At 38.5% G+C, this 20,914-nt stretch overlaps 2 protein-coding genes across 3 annotated transcripts in view; one reads left to right on the plus strand and one right to left on the minus strand.

Moving 5' to 3' along the window:
* Nucleotides 1-20,914, plus strand: part of RNF141 (ring finger protein 141) — a 44,903-nt gene that overhangs the window by 20,037 nt on the left and 3,952 nt on the right. The gene's annotated exons all lie outside the window — the stretch shown is intronic.
* Nucleotides 1-20,914, minus strand: part of AMPD3 (adenosine monophosphate deaminase 3) — a 34,592-nt gene that overhangs the window by 4,024 nt on the left and 9,654 nt on the right. For both annotated transcript variants that reach the window (XM_064513015.1, XM_064513014.1), the window contains exons 6-14: nucleotides 19,052-19,181; nucleotides 9,953-10,147; nucleotides 9,555-9,686; nucleotides 8,508-8,671; nucleotides 7,186-7,312; nucleotides 6,006-6,169; nucleotides 3,793-3,913; nucleotides 2,103-2,276; nucleotides 867-977 (exon numbers count right to left, since the gene is read on the minus strand). In XM_064513015.1, coding sequence (XP_064369085.1) covers nucleotides 867-977; nucleotides 2,103-2,276; nucleotides 3,793-3,913; nucleotides 6,006-6,169; nucleotides 7,186-7,312; nucleotides 8,508-8,671; nucleotides 9,555-9,686; nucleotides 9,953-10,147; nucleotides 19,052-19,181 — 1,318 coding nt within the window. The remainder of the gene's footprint in view (nucleotides 1-866; nucleotides 978-2,102; nucleotides 2,277-3,792; nucleotides 3,914-6,005; nucleotides 6,170-7,185; nucleotides 7,313-8,507; nucleotides 8,672-9,554; nucleotides 9,687-9,952; nucleotides 10,148-19,051; nucleotides 19,182-20,914) is intronic.

Consider the following 20,914-nt stretch of genomic DNA (forward strand, 5'->3'; position numbering starts at 1 on the left):
GTTGAATGACTGATGCAAGTGAAAAGAGCAGCTTCAACCAACTGGCTGCTGAACTCTACCTCAGGGTCTTACCACCTGTGGAGATTTTCAAGGCTGAAGTTTATACATATAATTACTTCCAGTGGTACACTCAGTCTGGCTTGCTAAAACCCTCTGCTAGTATTTGGTCTTGACTACTACATCTTTCAAGTGAGAGGTCAAAAAGAGGCTTAGGTTTCTTTGGTTAGTTATAATAAATCTGCACAAGAGGAAAAGTTTACAGTTGTCACTAGAGAATACCAGAGGAAACAATAATACTTGTAAAGCCCTTCCCATACCAGCTCCTTGAATGCGACATAGAAAAGAGGATGGTCTAAAGTAAGTCTTAGAAAGTGCCATGGATTTAGAGCTTTAAAGCCAAAGGGGGATTTAATTTAATCTGACTGCCTATGTAAAACAGAACAGTTTCTGCAGTATTCCTGCTAAATAAAGCATATCTTGCTTAACAATAAGTAGGTTATTGTTATTCAGTGCAAGATATGACATATAAAATTACTGTCAGAGAGGTGGCATCTGTAGAACTAAAGGTTTGGGAGTGGAGGGAGAACTGAGTATAAACAGGCACCTGGTGTCTGTGCAGGTTTTGGGAGTAACTTCATTGTTAACCTCAATGGAACTTTAATATTTTTTTTTGTTTAAGACTGCACAGCAGATAGTTTTGGAATATTTTGGGAAAAGTGGATAGAGATGTGCATATGCAAACACATCACAAGCACCTGCTATTCAGTTTTCAAACTGTATTAGCTTCTCAGTTCCTACTCACCCTAATATTTACAACAACAACAACAACAACAACAAAAAAGATGGTGTTTTTCAGCTACAATTACCTTATTTGACAATCCACTCTGTAGTACGCTGTTTCTTGCTATTTCACACAAGTCACAGGTACTTAGTTTCCACACCTGAGCTGCAATGGCATATTCCTCCATGAGAGCTTCCTGTATCACCAAAATACGTTTAGTATTAAATGATACATAAATAAGGTATAAATGTGTACTCATTACTAATTAAAGAATTTATAGACGCTCTTTAGATAGCTGTGTAAAATTAGAGGTTTAAGACTTTAACATCAAAATTACTAATGAACGGAATTGTTTATTTCAAATTTCCCAAAGGTGACTATTAAGTAATTAATAGGCACTGGGTACCTAGTTTTCTTAGACTAAGAAATTGCAGCCTGCGGTCTAGATCCTCAAAGGCATTTATGCACATCATTTCAATTGAGCTCCCAGAGAATGTAAATACATTGGAGGATCTGTGCTTAAATCTTTAATGAATATGTACAGAGATAGACAGGTAGCAGGGTCATTTCTCACATCTGACCTTCGTCACAAGGAGGTAGGCTCTGACTATAGCAGACTGTAACAGCAGGGGATGCTCAGCACTATGTGCACGGCGGCCGGCATTGTGTTACGCCTGTGGAGAAAGCCTCCATAGAGCTCCCTGTCTTTTCTAGCAGAGACCTGTCGCAGGCAAGGAGAAGCAAGCCTGGGTAAAGCTGGCCAGACTTCTGCTTGTCCTCAGAACACAGTCGAGCAGTGCACAGGCTGCTTTATGGCACAGTGCAACTCAGGTCAGTGCCAGTTGTGGAGTCCGGGCACTGTAAGGAGACACCAGGCATGTGTCTCCTGCCAGGCCGCCCAAAGGTGAGCATCAGTGTCAGTTCACTGAGCAGTCAGCTTATACATCGTCCTCAGACTCCACACAGTGTTTTTGTAGCATACTTCCCCAGATTCATTAGTAAGGAAACTGGACTTCCCTGGCACTCTAGAGGATTTATGAAGGCTCAAACCTCCCTCCAGCCTCATCCTTCATTCTATACTTCAACAGCCAACACTGGAGAGGCAAGAGTACAAAAGAAACATAATTAGGAAATTAAATGTTTCCCTCTGAAACCTAACTGTGAGTAGTAGACTGAAAATGAGGGAGAATAATGAATGAAGTGACTGAAAAGACATCAACCTCTACATCGTAAGCAACGATATAAAATACCTTTCAGGCCACTTTGGGCCTATGTCGCACTGTTGCCAAATTCAAAGACAAGACTTTTTTGCGACTCTTACCTTTGTATAATGAAATTGCATAGGATCATCTGTAGAGAGAGAGACGTGAAGTCCCTTATGTAGAAATTCCCGTAATGGATTTTTTGAGTACTCCAGGAATAGGCTGTTGTTACTAAGTGGAGACATGGCAATGGGTATTTGTGCAAGATAATAAAGATACTGGAGAACTGGACTCTGTAAAAACAGAACACAATCATTGTTTAATGCCACTGTGGGATAATTAAAAAAGAAGGCTTTCCTTTGGAGAAAATGGAAACAGAATTACAGGGGGAGGACTAAGACCAAAGAATTTAAGTTGACACTGAACATGGTGGCTTTCTTTGTAAAATTTAGAAAATATTTAAGAGTCTAAATTTTAAATGTTACTAATCTTTATAAAAATAATTTATATTCTTCAAACATAGATGCCGTCTCCCCCTTAAAAATATGGTGGCTTTTTAATATTAATGTAGCTTAATAAGTGTACACGACTATCAAGGGAACCCCATTTGATACTAACAGCATCCCTCCTCCAAAAGCTGAAAATCACAGATAATGACAGATGTATCAGAACTGCTAAGCAATCTTACTTCCAAAACTGCAGTCCAATAGGTAAACTTCAGGAGCAGAAAGTTTAACTTATTAGAAGTCATGTGTTGCTGTGCACATAATATAAATAATCTATGGGTCACCTTCTCATCTTTATTCATTACTACTTTTGGATTAACCAACCAGTGAACCTGACAAGTGCCTCTATCATATCTATCGGCTATGCCAGGTTTATTTTATTCTTAGTCCCACAGAAATAGAGGTGATAAGCAGGAGAGAGTGAAAAGGAAAATGTTCTAGTCATGCACAGTCTTAGTGCAATGTCTGGGTCTAATTTTAGGAATACTGGTTCTGAGCAGAACATCACACATGATTTTAGGCCAAATTTTTCTTTGTCCTTGCATACTTCTAAAAATATGGAGAGAGTTTTCCTACATTAATCAAGAAATCCAAATTATAGAACTCTTGCAACGGAACTACTCTAAACTCAGTGCAAATCTGCCACCCACTGACCAATTATTTTAACTACAGAAGAGTTGCCTGGGGATGAGGAGTTGTGTGATGGGTTTTATTCAGTTAATACTGATATGTCAGGAATGATAATGTTTGTCCTAGTCATAATAGTCAAGCTGTATATACAAGATTGCCAGTTATATTAAACTTCTTCGTTAAATGATTCCAGTGATGCTAGCTATAAATAATCAAAACCTTAACAAACTTTTGAATGAAGGTTAGGGATGCCAGTCAGGGAAAAACACCTCTGTCCCTGTGCAGAAGGAACTAAAGCTCTCCCCAAATTCTTCTGAGACCTAAACTAGGGAATAGGAACAAGTCTAAGCAGTTTTTGCCATTGTAATTCTTCCTCTGCTTGCAGTCACCAAAAACAAGTCCTTGACATACCTAAACAGTCAGTCTTCCCTATAAAGACACAGCTTTAAAATATTCACTTAGGAACAGACATATTTTTGTAAATCAAGTAAGGACTGGGAAGCTCAGCATTTCCTTGAGCTTATTGCTGTTCAAAGTGACGAGTTATTTGTGCCATGCTAAGAAAATTGATTTTGGGCTGCCCAGATAAAGTATTATGTGGTGATTGCTAGTTGAACCAGTGACTGATGTCTAAGCAGATAGTGATTAGTTTAGATGAACAACCAAGCAATACCTTCTTCAAGAGCAATCCATGCGAAATGTTGTCGGCTGTCAGAAAGGCTGATACAAGGTGTGTGATAGACCCAGCTTCTCCACAGTGAGGTCGAAACAGAAAAGTACACATGCCTCTTTCCCTGAGGAAATTAAAAGTAAGTTCCTCTACAAGAAATAGCCTCATCTATTTTGTGTGTAATTATCATTAATATGGGAATTGAAGGAATTTATTAAAATAGAGACAGTCATTCTCATAGAGTTTGACATTACATCTAATCTAACAGGCCTGCCCGTGGGCTGCTGTCAAGAGGGGCAGGTCCTTGTCCCCAAGCTCCTTCCACCTGACATGTTTGTATGTCCTTCTTCCTTGCTTCATCCCCTGCTTACATCTCATTTAGTAATTGCTTAACTGCTGAATGAATAGTTAGTGCACTGATTTCAGGGGAGGGAACTGGCAGATGGAAAGCTAAGTGAACCAAGGCAACCTGTGGCCATATAATTCCTAGATCAAGTATGAGGAAAGAAGTGGAAGTACGTAGCCCAGAGTGAGCTAGCACTGCCCATGGTGTCTCACTAAATTAAGTGTAGCATAAAACCACAGCCTCTGCAGCATAGATTATCTATGAGTCTTAGTTATTTCACTAGACTTGACACTATATAATTTCTAGAATTATTATATTTGTATCATGAACATTAAAAATTATGCTGGCTTATAACTTATAAATGGACCCTGCTTAAACTGTGTAGACAAATGTCCTGCAGTTTTTGGAGATGTTCAAAACAATTTCAGCAAGGACTGCTGGAGCATAAAACAGTTCTGGGTTGGATGTTTACTAGTGTTTTTTCCAGACAAAGGATTTGAGGGTGTAATTCATCCTTGATGACTTTGCTTATACTGTCTAAAGCATAAAACAATCCTACAAAGGCCTGGCTGTGATACCTCACATACTGAGTACATTCAACAGCGGTGAACAGCTCTACTGACTCATTAATCAGTTGTGTCATTATTTGACCTAGCTCTGAGGAAGATTTAATGATCATCTAGAGAGATCTTCAAACAGTGGTTGAAATGATCTTAAGGTGAAAAAGAAATGCCTACATTCTGACAGAATCTCTTTGGAAAAGGAAAACTGCAGACTATAGAAAATGCAGAGAAAGTTAGGAGAAAGGGATGACTTACTTTTAGTTCTGTAATGGAAAGAAAGACACAACATAGCAGATACATAACAAATAGGCCCGTCTGCTGCAAGTACAAGGCAATTCAAGGTGGATGTTTTTATTATGAGTTTTGATTATATAGGGTGGTAGAGAACGAAATGCATGAGGTAGCAGTGGGAGAGGAGGAATATCATTTTGAATGTTAACTTGAATAAGACTCTTGTTAAAATGATAGTCTATGCACCTCCTCTAAGAATAACTCCCAAAAATGTATAAACAATAATGAAACAACCCCTCACAAGATAGGAGATGGCACTGTAGTATCAATGGATAACCTCACTGGGCCTCAATTTGAGTAAGCTGCACAAATCACTCCGTGAGTCAGCCACAAAGTCAGAAGCATAAGCTGCAGTTGAATTTCAGGCTCTACTGGGCCAATGGCAAAATTTGCTTTTTGCAGTCATGATACCACATCTAATACCCTAACTCCCTGCATTACTTGCCTAGACATTTGTCTCATTAAACTGGTAAAACCGAATGAGCCAGCAAGCACGTCAAAGTAAATTAGCTAAATGGGCAGTTTATAATTATGTTCTCTTCTGCGTATATTTGATCGATAAGGGCAGCAGGCCTTAAACCAGAATTTCACAGCATAATGTCGTTTCTCTAAAATTACCAGGAGATAATGAGTTAGCAAGAGAAGCTGTCCTGAGCATATTAAATTTGAAAATTCATTGTGAATCCAAGCAAAGGTCACAAGGCCAATTTTGTGGAATTCCTTCTTTTGTTTAATTTCTTCTGATTTAAGGAATTCACAAAACAGATGCACACAAATATCAAACTAAGATGTTAATTTGATATCTCTGCAATTTCTGTATATTTCATTAGAATCCATTCTGCAGTAAACATTTTCAGAATATCCCATGTACTCCTCTTGGGCTCTCTAAAATAGTTCTTCAAAATAAGCTTTGCTTCAAAAGATATATGATCTAGACACAGATTTAGATTGAGAGCAAGATTATTACTTGATTTCTTCTTTTCTGAAAACCTGTTACAGAGAAAATAACTACTTACCTCCTAAGGTTGTTTAGCAGCATGATGTTGACATACATGTAATACAAATAATAGCTGTATGGGGGATTCTTCTCACTGGTCCAGAGGTCAGGGTTAAGGCTCTTGTCAGAGAACATATGGCCACTGTGTTTGGATTCATCATCAACACTGTCAAAGCCAGTCACCTGGTGGGAGAAGAGATTCGCAGGAATTAGTGTTTTCAAGAAGCAAACTTTGTTATTATCGACTCTTGCTTCAGCACTTGCTTGTACAAAGCAACTACTCCCCCCTCTGTAAGTTGTTTCCTCCCTCATGCTCACAGTCCTACGGCTCTGCCTTCCTGCTGTAACATGCAGACAACAGCAATTATGTTTTTTGTTTGTAACACTGCCCAAACAGCAACACTGGTTCTAGAACCTAGTTCTAGGAGGGACTAGCAGGAGTATGGATACAGAACAAGGATGAACATGGCACATTTTGTCTGTTATGTAGGAAGACAAGTGAACAGGAAAAAAAGAAGACAGGGAGGGGGAAAAAAAAAAGGAAAAAAATCCAAATGTAAGTTTCGTGTATTTTATCTTTTGAGACAAATAGGAGGCCCTGATGCACAAAAGCTTTCATATCCTTATAGAAGGAAATAGTCCTCTCAAATTCACTCAGATCCAGATTATAATCCTCTAAACTCATCTGCTGTGTCATCCTGAAAGTAGCTGAAGGCTCCCAGGAAACCTTGAAGTTCTGATCTGGGGCATACTCAGAAATGTCTCCATTTTATCAGACCCCAGCAGCTACATCCCTGCCTCTCATCTGAGTCATACCAAGATCTGCATATTGTTTCCCTTCCCTTGCCTCCTTTTCGGAGGCCAGTCCAACAGGCAAGCTCAAAGTACACATTCTGAATTAGGATGGTCACTCTGCACAAAAACGTGCAGATTTTCTGATCATTCCTTATAGAGAGGATTATTGAGTGGACAAATAGTTGCTGAGCTGTTTTAGAGTAAATAAATGGTGACTATTTAAACAGCAGGACCTTACTCAGACTTTTATTAGATTGTATATCAATGTTGTAAAACAATATAAGTAATCTGCAGAAGAAAAGGTTTTGTTAGTGTCTGGCAATTGCTGTCTACAAACAAAGAAGATCTTAAGTGTAGGAGAGGATCTATTTTGTGTAAGGCACTGGAGATCCAAACATACTCACATATTTGAGGAAAAGGTGCAGTTCTTTGTGCTGTTTGGGATTGATTGTTGCCTCAAACAAAGGTACAAAGATGTTCTCCAACATCTTCCCAAAACTAGGCAGAATATTTTTTGACCTAAATATATCACTGAAGGGGAAAAAATATACACAGTTCTGACTACTTATTCTTTAATCAACTGATATGTTTCCCCCACCTTTACATTTTCTAATTATTTGTATATATTTTAAGGCACCAGTTCAACCAGGATTCAGAAATCCAAAGGTTTATGTCATGGCAGGGATTGTCTCTATACACTGTCTCCTGCACTGCCTGGCACTCTGGCTGTTCCAAGCTACGTTGAAGCTCCTGGGTGCTCCAGCAATACAGACACTAAACAGTGGTAGATGCCTTCTCAAGAACAGCCATCCTTTCCCTTACAGGCATCCCACTACTAAAAGAGGAGAGGAAAGACTATCCCTTGTGGAAGATTCCATTTTCCAAAGTTGTAACTACTCCCAATGAATATAAAATGCTCTGTTGGTTTACTGAGGCTCTCAGAAAAGAGACACAGTACTTCAGTGTGTCATTAGGTGCATGACTGAAGTAGCACTCCATTCTGTACAGAAGAAATTTCTACATGAGAAATTAAAGGAGAGAGACTTTCTCCCTAATGAGAAATATACTATGGGGGGGATATATGTGACCATGACAGCTTTTTTTGTGCTCAGACTCCAAATACTTAATTTCAAAACATGAAGCTCAGCTATCAAGACTGACAAGATTATCATGAGAAAGAATTAGAAAAACAGAGCACTTAATATAAGAGCTATAGTCCCAAAGGGTGCTTAAAATTAAGGAGAATTGATACTGATTTAAACTTGCAGATCAAAACAATCTGAATTGCTTTTCCAAGCTCATTGATCATTTAGTGACTGATGTTGAGGAAGTCTGATGATACAGTTTTGCAGAGCATTTTTCACTCCTTTTTGGAATTCAGATTTGATTTATTTTCATTACTAAATTACATTTGAATTTGCCTTTGAAATCAGCTTAATTTCACCCTGTTGTGATTTCTCTTGTTTTTAATATCTTTGGACTAAGAAATATTTTACAGTAGTTTTGAACAGCTTCATAAAGAATACATTCAAACCCCTTCCTCAGCCCTCCCCCTCAGCTGTCAGGAAAACTGTAGTGATGGTCAAGAAAAAAATTGCCAGACTCTTACTTACAAAAAGAACTACAGGAGAGCTCATAAATCATCTAAAGAAACATCAGATATTAAAACACATTCATTTGTATGATTTCAAACTGTTAAAATTACCAAGAGCTCCTTCTTACTTACTAGATTCTGGGAACCTGAATTATCCAGCGCATGTTAGGTGAGTAAACTTTATGTTTAATGAACCATTTTGCCAAGTTCTGCCATTCATCTGGAGACCGCCCATAAATGGATAACCGGGGTTCTGTGTACTGGTATTTACTTTCTTCTAGTTCACAGGCTACTTCCTATTGAATAATAAATATATTTACTTTAATATGGACACTACAGATTATTCACAGCTAGCAGTATAGTATATTTATCATTGTGTTTTTCTCAGACCAGACATAACACTGTATTTTCACCCTTTAAAGATAAAGGGAACCTCTTGTCTGTTAATCCATTATTTTATTTTAGTTATTTAACTATTCTATCAGCTTGCTGTTTCAGAAATCATTTGAGTATAATTAAATTTAACACCTGGATTTAGAGGACCAGATTCTTGCACAATTACTATTAATACCATTGCAAGACCTATGTTTAATACTGGTAAATCAGAATGATACTACTTTATATTGTAGCAAATGACTACATAAAATATGCAGAGCAATGCAGACTCTGACCCAGAATCCAGGGTAGTAAGTAATGTTAAGGCTATTAATTTCAGACAAGCACTTTACTATAGATATCAAAAGAGATGACATCCAGCTCAGGAATACTACTAATTCTTTTGCTGAAAGAAGAGAATGTGAAGCCTGTGCGTGCGTGTGCAGATACAGATTATGCAGAGGAGCTTTCCTAGCTCTCCCTTCTCTAGTGACTAGCACTAACCAGCTACATCCTAACTAAATATTAAGCCAGTGATTTGAGCCCTGGCTGCTCTCTATTAGTTTGAAACTGCACACAACTCTGCTTTGAGCTCATACACCAGTTAGAGCTCATACAACCGTTGAGAAAGCAGCAGTGGCTGACTTAGCAGAGGTCTTTTTCTGATGAATTGCCAGAGCAATCACTTAGGAATCACTTGGCAATCACTTAACTATTGTCTTAACTGTAGATACAATTATGACATCACAAGTCTTTTACAAAGCCTGATTTCTCTACAGCTGGAAAAGCATAAAAATTGTTTACCTTGACCATACGAGCAAAGTATTCACCACCAATGTAGTTCTCAGTTTTCAAATACAAGTCTCTCAGCTCACTGGCACCAACTGGATTGTATTTAGAATTGAATTTGTCAAATCGATGAAATGTTTGACGACCCTGTAAGAGGAAAAAAAAGCAATCCTCACAACACTACCCAAATAAACATGGTTAAAAGTACACAAATAGTTTATAAATTAAATTGCCTAGCCATAGATTGCACAGGAAAGAAAGAACCTATGCTAACTTACTGCAAGCATGCAAAACAATGCATGAGTTTGAATTCTGATTTAATAAGTTATCATGCAAAAAATTGTAGAAACCAGCCTTTTACACTTACAGAATATTGCTTTTTCTCTTTTATTTTGGTAATATAGTAGACTTACTGCATGAACATCTAAAGAGTCTACAGTGAGGTCATAAGGGTCCATGTGAAGGCTTTCAAACACTTGCTTTAAAGTCATCTTCTTGCCTTTTTTCTCTGCAACAATCCTGTCTGGCTCCGTTTGATAAGTGTGCTTAATAAACCTCAACAAATGTTTCTGGTTCATGCAGGCGGCAGCATGGATATGCGTATCAACCTGAAATCAAAACAAAGTTATTCTTGCTCATCATCTGTATACATAAACTTAAATTAGCAAAGTATCTATGTCAGAAACAATGACTGAAGTCTTCTAAAATAATCCTTAATTAACAAAGGGATTAGTGTCTAAGCAAGTCAAAATGTTCCATCACTGTGAGATTTTGTTTTGGGGGGAGTTATTTATTTTTAAGTTACAAATAAGTTAAAATAACCCTCAATTAATAGTTTCCTTCTTGAAAAAACTTTTGAAAAAAGGCTTTTCAGAGAGTTAAGATACAGTACAAAGGCCAATTACGGAATCGGGGTTCAGTTTAAATTTGACACTTTCTTAGAAAAAGCTCCCTAGCCTTTTATTTCATCCATGAATCAATGATGTCTTTCTAGTTATAGACTGTAGTTATAACCATCATCTCTGACTGAAAGGACCTACAAATTCTCCTTTATTTCCTAAAGCATAAGTCTGAACGTTTCATGTGGTTCAAATACAATAACAACTTAGGTCACTAGAACTATAACATAAACACTTGAGAGAGTTTTTCACTATTTTTCCAAGTTTAATCATAATATAGCACTCATTGTACTGATACAGATTTTTCAGTCCCTTCAGATCTCTTCATGCGCTAAAGAAAGTACAAGCCTTATAGAAGGGCTGAGAGAGCTCCTTTGTTTTTTTCTGGAATTTCCATAAACACACACACACACACACACACACACACACACACACACACACACACAAAAAAAAGAACCAAATAGCTTACACAGGTCTGCTTTTCTTCTGCTCAGAAGCTTGCAGTGCTATTTGGGCAGCCTATACTAGAACACAATCCAAAGAAACAACGGAGGAAATTTTGGGGTTGGTTGGTTGACGTTTTCCCTTCAGTATGCGCAATTCCTTAGGTCTTTCCAGCAAGTACGTACAACGAACAACCTATTCCCCTTGCATTCAAGGGTTCCTTATCATAACTTCACACAGATGAAGAACAGAGGAAAGAAAACCAAGTATATTTCCCAACATATCCTGCTTGTTTGCAGAGGCAGGTGATACTAATGACTTCCTGAGGACCAAGTACCTGAAAGGGGGGAAAAGGCCTTGGTTAGGATAACGGCCTTAAGGAACCTCACAGCACAGCAATATCCGGTGAGCGGAGCCACGGAGCTGCTTCTCCAAGTTGCATATGCCGTGCAGCTCCTTGAGAAATTCTGACTGAACTAACCAGAAGCTACAGACACCGCCTATTGTCAGTCCTGGGCAAAACAATGAAAGGACTCAAAAAAGTATCAACTTAAAAAAAAAAATGCTGGTTAGATTTCATAGCTAACAAAATGTGGCACAACAGTGGCCCTGGGGACAGCTTGGCAGACTCTGAAATTGTCTTCAAGTCCAGACTGCCAAATCCTAGCAGCAGCAGTAGTTTCAGCTCAACCCAGCAGCCAAAATGCTACAGCCTTTCAGCTAAGCTTCCCTCTTCCTCCAGCCCAGCTCCTACCTGGGCACAGACAGCCATGAGCACAGGGACATGGCCAGAAGCAATCACAACTTTCCCTATTTCTAACATCCTGCCCTGTGCACCAACTGCCAGGTACCGAAGACAAGTCTTACAGGAACAAGATCAATTAGCAGAAAGGTTCTGCAGCAGAAGCACGAAGCAACATATAGTCTGTTTGTAATACACGTTGCAAGGTGATATGTCAACAGGGGCAGGATGGTTTCACACAATCAGGCTAAAAAGCACCACAGACACCACCTCTGTCCTATATATTGGTAGGAGATGGTTTGGAGTCATTGTAAGTAACATTTCACCATAAAGTCTTACGTAAAACTATAGCTGAAAGGGCGGCTGTAACTCTCAGACAGAATAAGAAAGGAGCTTCAAAGCAGAAATAAGAAATAATTTTGCCTCTAGGCAACACTGGTAACACAGCTGACAGAAGGCACCTAGTTCTGCTGTCTACTTTTAAAAGTTAAAAAAAGAAAAATACTGACAATGATGTTCCCAAGAAATGTTACAAAAGGAAACAGGAGTTGAAAAACCACACTGTCATGTGATTGCAAAAATGCAACCTATTTAGGTTTTCAAGGTGCAGTTTGGGAGTTGATCAGCTGTATACAGGTATTTGCACAACCAAAAGAGACCACAAGGGAGAAAGGGGGCTTTTCAATCTTACAAATAGTGGCATAACAAGACCTGATGGTTGGAAATTAGATACAGGTTCCTAAAAATATTTAGAAATTTACACTAACACTGGAACGGTTTGGACCCACCACATGGTGGTTTTTAAGATGACAGTAGTTAGCACTCCCAGAGACACACTCCCAAGAAGGGTTGCATAAACTGTATGCAAGAAGTCACACTAGAAGCAATTCTGAAACCGTCCTGCCGGGAGGCATCACTGAATCTAAATTTCTGCAAGAGTTCTCACCTGGGACTCTTCCACTGTCCTGGAACCTGCAAACTGGAAACATGGGCATTTGCAACATGAGACCAATGTGTTCCCCTTTGTCCAGTGACTACATCTGATGCTTTCAACAGAAATATTTGGTGTCCTGATCTACTTTTCCTTCACAAATCCTAATCCCTACAGTCTGATAATCAGAAAACCTAGACAAACAGCTAAATTCTCACCAAAGAGGGAACAGATCATGGGACACCTGGATGGATGACAGCCATACTCCTGCAGTGTAAACCTCAGCTTATGCTGTGACATACAGTCCACAGAAACACCACTGTTTTACATGGCACATGTAGTCATTTATTTTGCAGTTTGTACATGCAGATGTCAGTGTGTCCTTCTAAGGGTAAATATAATTCCATGCAAATATTACTAGCATAACTAAAAGACCAGGACAAAAACTGGGGCCCAAACATTTATATGCAATTGTTAATCATTGCTTAGTTCAAATATGCTAGACATTATACAGCTGAATGAAAAAGCAAGAAACAGTCCCATCTCAAAGCATAAGCCATGAAGAAAGAACTACACTGCTAATGCACAACAAACACTGCCGTGTTTAAACTGGTACAAACAGCTCTGCTGATCATATTACTCTGCTCCTCCGAGTATTTGTATAGACTTGTGAACATGACTGCATATTATATATGCTTACTCAGGTTAGAAGTTTGCTGTTTTGGAAACAGACATTGTTCAGTAGGAGGTCTTCCCGGAGCAGTGAAATACTATCAGCTACTAGGTTTGGTTAATTTTTATGGGACAATGAGATAGCAGTAAGTAGATGTAGCTTAAGTGCTAAGCATTGAGGAAGAGCAAAGTATAAGCATAGAATACCAGGTGTAGGGAACCTGAATAAGTGTAGTTTATTTAATTTCACAGTGGTGGCTCAGTGACTGAAATTCATGAGTCTTGCAAATAAACACTTCCTCTTTGTTTAAAATCAACACAAATTCACTCCTGTTAGGAGGACAAAGAGGGAAAAGGAGGAGACGATTTTGCTTCTTTTGTTTGCTTGCATGCAAGAATCAAATGACAGAGTCATAACTGCATGTCTTTTAAAGTCCTGCTTCTCTCTGAGAAGCAGTTCTGCCTCTGAAGATTTCCGGTGAAATATTCCCCAGTCCCCACAATCATATCACACACAGCTCTGTAGCTGAGCTAACCACATTAAAGCTTATTCTCTGAGAACCAAGACTTGCCTTTTTTTTTCTCCCTCTCCCTACATATTGTTATTGCCCAAGATCACTTTCCTAGAATCTCTCTCAACCTTTTACCAAAGGATGTTTAGTACTTTGGCTGCCTTTCTTAACTACCTTTAGACAAGGTGTAACTTTACAACAAAAATCTTAAGAAAGAATACCACACAACCTTTCCTTCAGCCTGTTTTTAGAAGCAACATGACTTTTGGGGAAGGTTTTAATGACTTAAGCCTTGACCTATTCTAGCACACAATTCATTAGGATGTGCTTTTATGCTTGTTCACAATTCAGGATGCAAACCTACCTACATGAAGCATCTAAACACAGAATCCTTCGACATAGCTGGTATTTTGCATCTGGTTTGTTCGGGGATTTTTTTAATCTTTATTTGAAATGTTATCATGTTAGCAAATTGTAACTAAGTTCTTACTATTTATTATGAAAGGCACCTACATAGAGAACTGGAACCAATTTAGTTCACTTAAGAGTCATGAATGCCCCCCTTGTCTCCTTTCTTCTCCCCCCCAAAAAGACAAAGTACTCCCATTTTTAAGCTGTTATTATTTCGTTCTTCACATAGTATATGAAGTAAGCCGAGGTTTTTCAGGGACATGCAAAACAAGCCTCTACCACCAGGTCTATCTGCTTCTATTTGCAAGTATTGCTTCTATTTGCATTTCTAGATTTGTTACAATGCAACATCAGCCCATTTTCTGCTAAAACAACCTCCTCTGTGGCATGCCCTTAGCTGAGTTTCATGATTGCAGTTCTTATTCTCCCCCTGCCCCAAAATGGAACATTTTACTCAAGGTCACATTAACCTTCAATGGAAAGAAGAAACACAGTGACGGATGGAAGCCTGTCTTGGAACACAGAACACGCCTCATGTGAACTCACTTTTTACCCAGTGAATATAATGGTTAACACAAAGGTTTCCATCATTTTTTTTTTAATTCCATCATCTCATTCCAGTAGTGGCTGATATCAGTTTTCTTTCATTAAGGGATGGTAGAATTCCCTTCGATCAGCAATTTTTCATGTAATGGAGTCAGACGCTCTTCCTCTGCACCTTCGTATTTCAGACCATCCCCCTTCTCTCCTTACTGGCCTGAACACTTCTGCCATTTTCCGTCAGCAGCCTTTGTGAATGAAGTGCTCGTACTGCTCAGTCAGGACGGTTACATCTGCGTACAGTGTACAGCTTACAGCTTGGAGGAGTTCCCACTGCCCTCCGAATCACATCTCACCCCCACAGCCACTCAGCCTCTCTCCTCTTCCCACATTGCTTCTCTTTCCTCCCACTGTCTCTTAGATCTCCACAAAGCATCCATCTCAGATCTATCTTACGGACACTTATCTGTGCATATCAAATATACAGCATTGCACTGGATTAGGCACATGCTCTAGTTTTAGAGCAGTAAAGGACAAACAGAGCAAAACGAATGCCATGAGCAGCTCATTAAATGATTCTGAACTTTTCTAGTGCTTAAATTAGCAATATCCTCAGCTGTAAACTGCCTGGCATTCTACACACGTATGCTTTAACCTGTAAATACTTCTTGCCCAAAATTTATGAGCTTCATAAGCTTCTTGTGTGGCTGCACTCATTGCAAAATGCAGAGTCAAACTCTGTAATGTTTGTATTCACATGAATGCAGAAACATACTGTTAAGAATAATTAATTTCTCTTTCCATTCTTCTAATTACTATAAGAAAGGATAGGGGAAAAGGGTTTTTTTTATGGTCTGTACAGAACTCTTGCATTATAACGATCTGACTTTTTGCCTCATCATTATTACTTGCTCACTTGCAAGGTCAGTGGTAGACACAAGAATTTACCTTAGCATCTCTGCAAGGTAGAAGGGGAGAAGTAGTATGCACAGTGCTTTAAAAGCACGAAGTCCTGCTTTACTACCAATTAACAGTGGTAAGGTGCGATTACATGTAATGCTAACACTGTAGCACAGGTGTACAGAGGCATTCCTGTCCTTTGAGTGTGATGCTAACCCATAGGTCTTCCTTCCTACTTACTGTCACTTTTGGCTTGTACATGGAGATTTAATTTCAAAGTCAGTAAACAGTTACTAAAAACAAAAATCTGCAGTCTGGAAATCTGTTAATTCTGCTGTGTAGATTAATTTCATTCAGTTTGTTGTAAGACTGCTAAGGTTTAGAAGTACCAAAATCCTTCATTTCTTAGAAGTAAGAAGTGGTGTTTCAACCCTGTGGTCACTAAAAAAGCTAGAAGTTACTTCCTTTTTTTAAACCAATACTTTTTTCTTTTTTCAATCAGTTGTAGCAATCTAGACCAAATGGCGTGTCACAGCAGCAACCAGCTATTGAGACACAGAACTCAGCAGGGCTGAGTTCAGTCACTAAACATGTCTCACTGCATTTAGAAAGGTACAGCAGAAATCTGACCAGCATTATTTGCTGGCACGACAATCAAAGCTTACTATTTTTTTCCATTTCCTTTCCTTTTACTTTTTATTTTTCCTGGTTTAATAGGAATGCTTAAGCTCATCTCCTCCAGTGAGCTCATTTATTTAATAAATTGCAAGGCAAGGCTCCCATTAAATAAGCAAAATGTACTTCTAAGAAATGAAGGATGTTGGATTTAACCAGAACACAGAGATGAGTTTTGCACTGATCAGGCTGGAGCTGGAAATGGGCTTCTTAATAACCAGCCAAATATTTATCTAGACGGACAAGAATCCACAGGTGGTAAGAGAGCTGGTTCCATGTCGCTCACCGCAGGCGGTGGACACCTCCTGTCCATATGGGAGGATGCTAAGTTTAGAGAAGACTGAGTCTGCCATCAGCAGGGCTCCGCCATGTTCTCCAGCCCATGCACAGCAGAGTGCAGTCAACACAGATCCTCTCAGGTTGCCTGAGATTAAGGATGAAATAAAGTAACAGAGTTCACTTCCGCAGCACGCTAACCCAGAGCTGAGTTTTGGCCTTTGTGCACTACAGCATCTTACTTTCAAAAGCAAGTATGTGAGGGTTTTTTTGAGCTGGGCTTCCAACACAACATTCAACATCCCAACACAACATTTGACATTCATAACTATCTAATTTTGGCATTTTCAGTCAGCTACGTGTGTTCTGTTATACAAGCAGAAAGACTGAACCAGAGTCTCCACACTGGTGCCTTAGGGATGGAATAGAGAATTTCACTAACAGCTCTTTTGAGAGGTGAATCTTATGCCTTGCTTTTCTTATTAGCAGTACCCACTGTTTAGGATTGACTGATTGAGACACATCCTGAACAGAAAAGGCCCTAGTAGTATCCGTTTCACATTAAAACTTTAATTGCAGATACTGTTACTAGTGAAGAAGTACTTCTGGTAAGTTATAAGTCCAAACATTACTTGTGTTAGCAAGACTTAGGGAAAATACATTATTTCTGGGCTTAGAGGAACTCTGTCTATCATTCATTTTACTTGCCATAGAGACTGCTTCCTAGAAGTACTACTTCAAAGAGTTTAAGCAAGGTTAACCCTGTGCAGCAAGAATTTTTTAAGCAATAACTAGCAGTAGGAATGGTCTCCACTAGCAGAGAGCAAGATTGCTCCTGACTCTCTTGAATTTAGGTATTGCCAAAGGGAAAGTGATACCTATTTTGTGCTTTTAAACATGAAACCATTTGTAGACTGGCTTATTTACTACTAGGTAATTAGAAGAAAAATATGATATGAGCCATTGAACATTGGCTTTTAAGTCAAAAACTAAACTTTGAAAGTACAGTCCTGTTAAATAGAGCTTCTCAGCACTCAAATAGATTTGTCTAGGCACTTATCTGGTCCACACCTCTGTCCTTCACACCTCTCAGTCACCATGCATTTTATTATTAACATCTCCACCATCAGCTAGGTAAGTGTTACATCTGAACATGGCACAGAGTAAGTATCATGGCCAAGGTTATGCAAGAAACCTGTCAACAGGTTTGGAATTGAATTTCAGCCACTTGAGTCCTGTTTGAGTGAATTAGCTATTAGATCCTCCCATCCATACACTTAACAGATGAAAGTGTGAAATTAATTAGAATTTATCTAACAACCCATCTGTTCCTAGCCTTGTGATGACATTCAAACTCATTTGTTTAGTAGGCTTTGTGATTAATGGTTTATTACCACAACAGCAGCAAACATCAAGCAGCTTTGTAGTAGTCCTGACTCTTCCTACATTAGCAGCCAGCACACTGGGCACTATAGGGAGTAGCCACAGATTTTCTGGATGTACTGGCAAGCCAAAGCATAACAAGGAGCCAAGTATTGACCTAAACCCCAAAGTGGTCTTTCAAGTTACCAAATTGGGACTCTCTCAATTGCATACAGAAACAATGCAAAATGGGCCCAAAACGTAACCATATGTACCAATATAACAAATATAACACCAGCAAGAACTATTACTTTGTGGAGAAATCTCACTTGTCAAACTGAAGCATTCTCTCCAATAAAGTAACTTCCTCTAAAGTTGAAGAAAGGGAAGCAAACTAAGCAGCATAACACTGTTGCTTCCGTACTTTTAAGAGAATGTGGCTTCCTGGGGTGCGAGCATGTCAGGAAATGAAACCAGCTCCTCATTTCCCCTACCTGACCCCTCATTATATCCCAGTGTATCTCAGAGGCAGCTGAGAATCTAACTCAAACATTAAGTCAGCCTGAAAGTTAAGTGGGCAAGTACCACAGACCCTTTTTTACCACATGCTGATGGCAGCAGGCACCATCAGCTCAGTTTCTGTAGCAGTTTATTTTCATTTCGCATGCATTTGTACATACATATTTTCAGTGGGAAGTGCAGTTTTTATCCAAAGTACATACAGCTGTTCATAATACAGTCTATTAGGACTTACCTACATGGAAGCAGGAAAGTGCATTTGAACTATCTTTCAGTGAATTAATTAAACTGAATTAAACATCTATATGGATGTTTTTATTCATAAGTGAAGTAAGCCTAATTTGATTAACTGTTTCACTCCTTTAAAGTAATCCACATACAATTAAGCCCCTTTGCTTCTGAATAAGTAAACGGAGGAGTTGAACGCAATTCATTTAACCTACTTACATTCAGATTAATTTTCCTGAGTGCTCCCATGTAGAAAAGCCTGAATATTTTTAAATTAACGTGATCTAAATGAGGGATATGCACACACCACTTCATCCATTTCATCCACACTGCACATAAAAAATGCAAAACTGAAAATCTCACTGAAAACAATGTCATGCTTTTAATCCTTTAACACTTACCTTTCTCACATTATAAAAGTCTCGATGGGGATTACTCTTTAGTTCTTTAAATTCAGACATTTCATTTAACATCTCATGTAAACTGAATTTAGATTCTAAAAAGTTAAGTCGCCGATGGCAATATGTTTTTCTGAAAAAAAGAAAAAAAACTTTAACTGTGACTTCAAACTATTCTATTTCAAGTTCAGAAAGAAATTACTATTTTCATAGTAAAAACAAATTACTTTTCTACATAAAGACTAAGACCAATCCATTCTTCTTATCCTACTAAGTATCAAATATGTAAGCTGATATCCAGTACAATTTCAGGACAAAGTTATTAGTGAAACCTCAGAGCTATACACAAACATGTTACGTGCTTTAATTTTTCTACTTTATCACTGCATCTGTGCATAAAGTGCAGTTCTTTTACTACTGATTTGGCCAGAAAAAGCATAAAATCTATATAAAGTTTAACATAAACTACTGCTACTCCAAAATGAGATATATCCAGTAGAGCAGATAACCTCTTATACAACAGAAGCACCCTGTAAACAAGACTTACTTCATGATGGAAATACAGACTTTTTTTTACCCAAATCTTTATTTGCTTTTTGATGGAAATACTAGAAGCCAAGATAAGAACAAACATCATTTCATTTTTGATGCCTTATAAACACACTTATTATGTAGAAACATCTTTTTTCAAAATACTTTCTTTTGCTCTTTTTAAAAATCATGGGTTTTTGTTCCTGCTTGTCTACTCATCTGGTTTCCCTTTCATCTTCTGTTGTGTTTCTCACTCTATTTTTAAACAATGACATGTTTTTTCTCTTCACCATCTGTCAATTCTTATCGAATCTGCAATATTTTTATAGCACTATTAATGTAATAGTCAGCCTTCTTTTTTCTGCTTCTTTGTTGACATTTTCTCATCAATGGAACACAAATCCAATAATGGATTTGAAAATCTGACTCAAACAAAGCCTCGCTCTATCTGATACTAATCAAGACCTGTTTGCCTGCTGCAGAATGTCTTTGTTGGGTTATACTATTATTCAAGAGACCAGAAAACGGAGGAGTAAGGGTGAGATTTCACCAGTTTAAGGACAGTAAAGATTAAACAATGGGTTGGTTCTTGATCTCCAAGCAGCCCAATGTGTGATAGACAAATGATAGGAAAGCACTTTCCAGTGAACAAGGAAACAATACAGTATGAAGAGCTTACGCAAGAGGATTACTGACAAGACTCTTCCTGTTGGTTTGTGTGTTTTCATCAGGGAGTATGAATCAGCCTGGAATAGCTTAATCTGAAGAGCAAGAGGAGCAGATGATTGTTCCTGCATTCGGAGAATGACTGAGTCTTCCAGCATGTCCTACCAAAGCCCTTATTTCTTTTGGCTTCCTTATTAAGGCTATTAACATATGCTGCAAAAGAAAGGTCTACAATATGAGTCTTCTTTTAAAAAAATTTGGTTTTCCTTTTTGTCCTTTAATCTTCTCGGCATCTGTCTCTCTTGGAATTTATCACACTGAAACTGGAAACGCATTTACTCATGGCATACTCTAAACAAGCGTACTTAAGCTAGCTTTAATCTGAAGCTGGAATACTGATAATAATGAATGGCAGAAGCACAGACCTTTGCTCTTGAAGAAGTGCTTAGGGAATGGGACAGGTCTATTCAGCCCAGATGCTTTGCTGCTATCAATGCAAAAGGCAGGCAGAATATGCTGCAGGTGTTAGACTCAAAAGAGTCCAATGCCTCAGGTATGATTAACTTGTCACATTGTAAATGACTTGATCTCTCAAAGGCAGTATGACTAGAAATGCAGGGCAGGAACGAGGGCAGACAGTGAAAGAACAGTCCAGGTTCCTGCTTTGTT

This window comes from Dromaius novaehollandiae, chromosome 5, assembly GCF_036370855.1.
Source record: "Dromaius novaehollandiae isolate bDroNov1 chromosome 5, bDroNov1.hap1, whole genome shotgun sequence".
Taxonomy (NCBI): Eukaryota; Metazoa; Chordata; class Aves; order Casuariiformes; family Dromaiidae; genus Dromaius; species Dromaius novaehollandiae.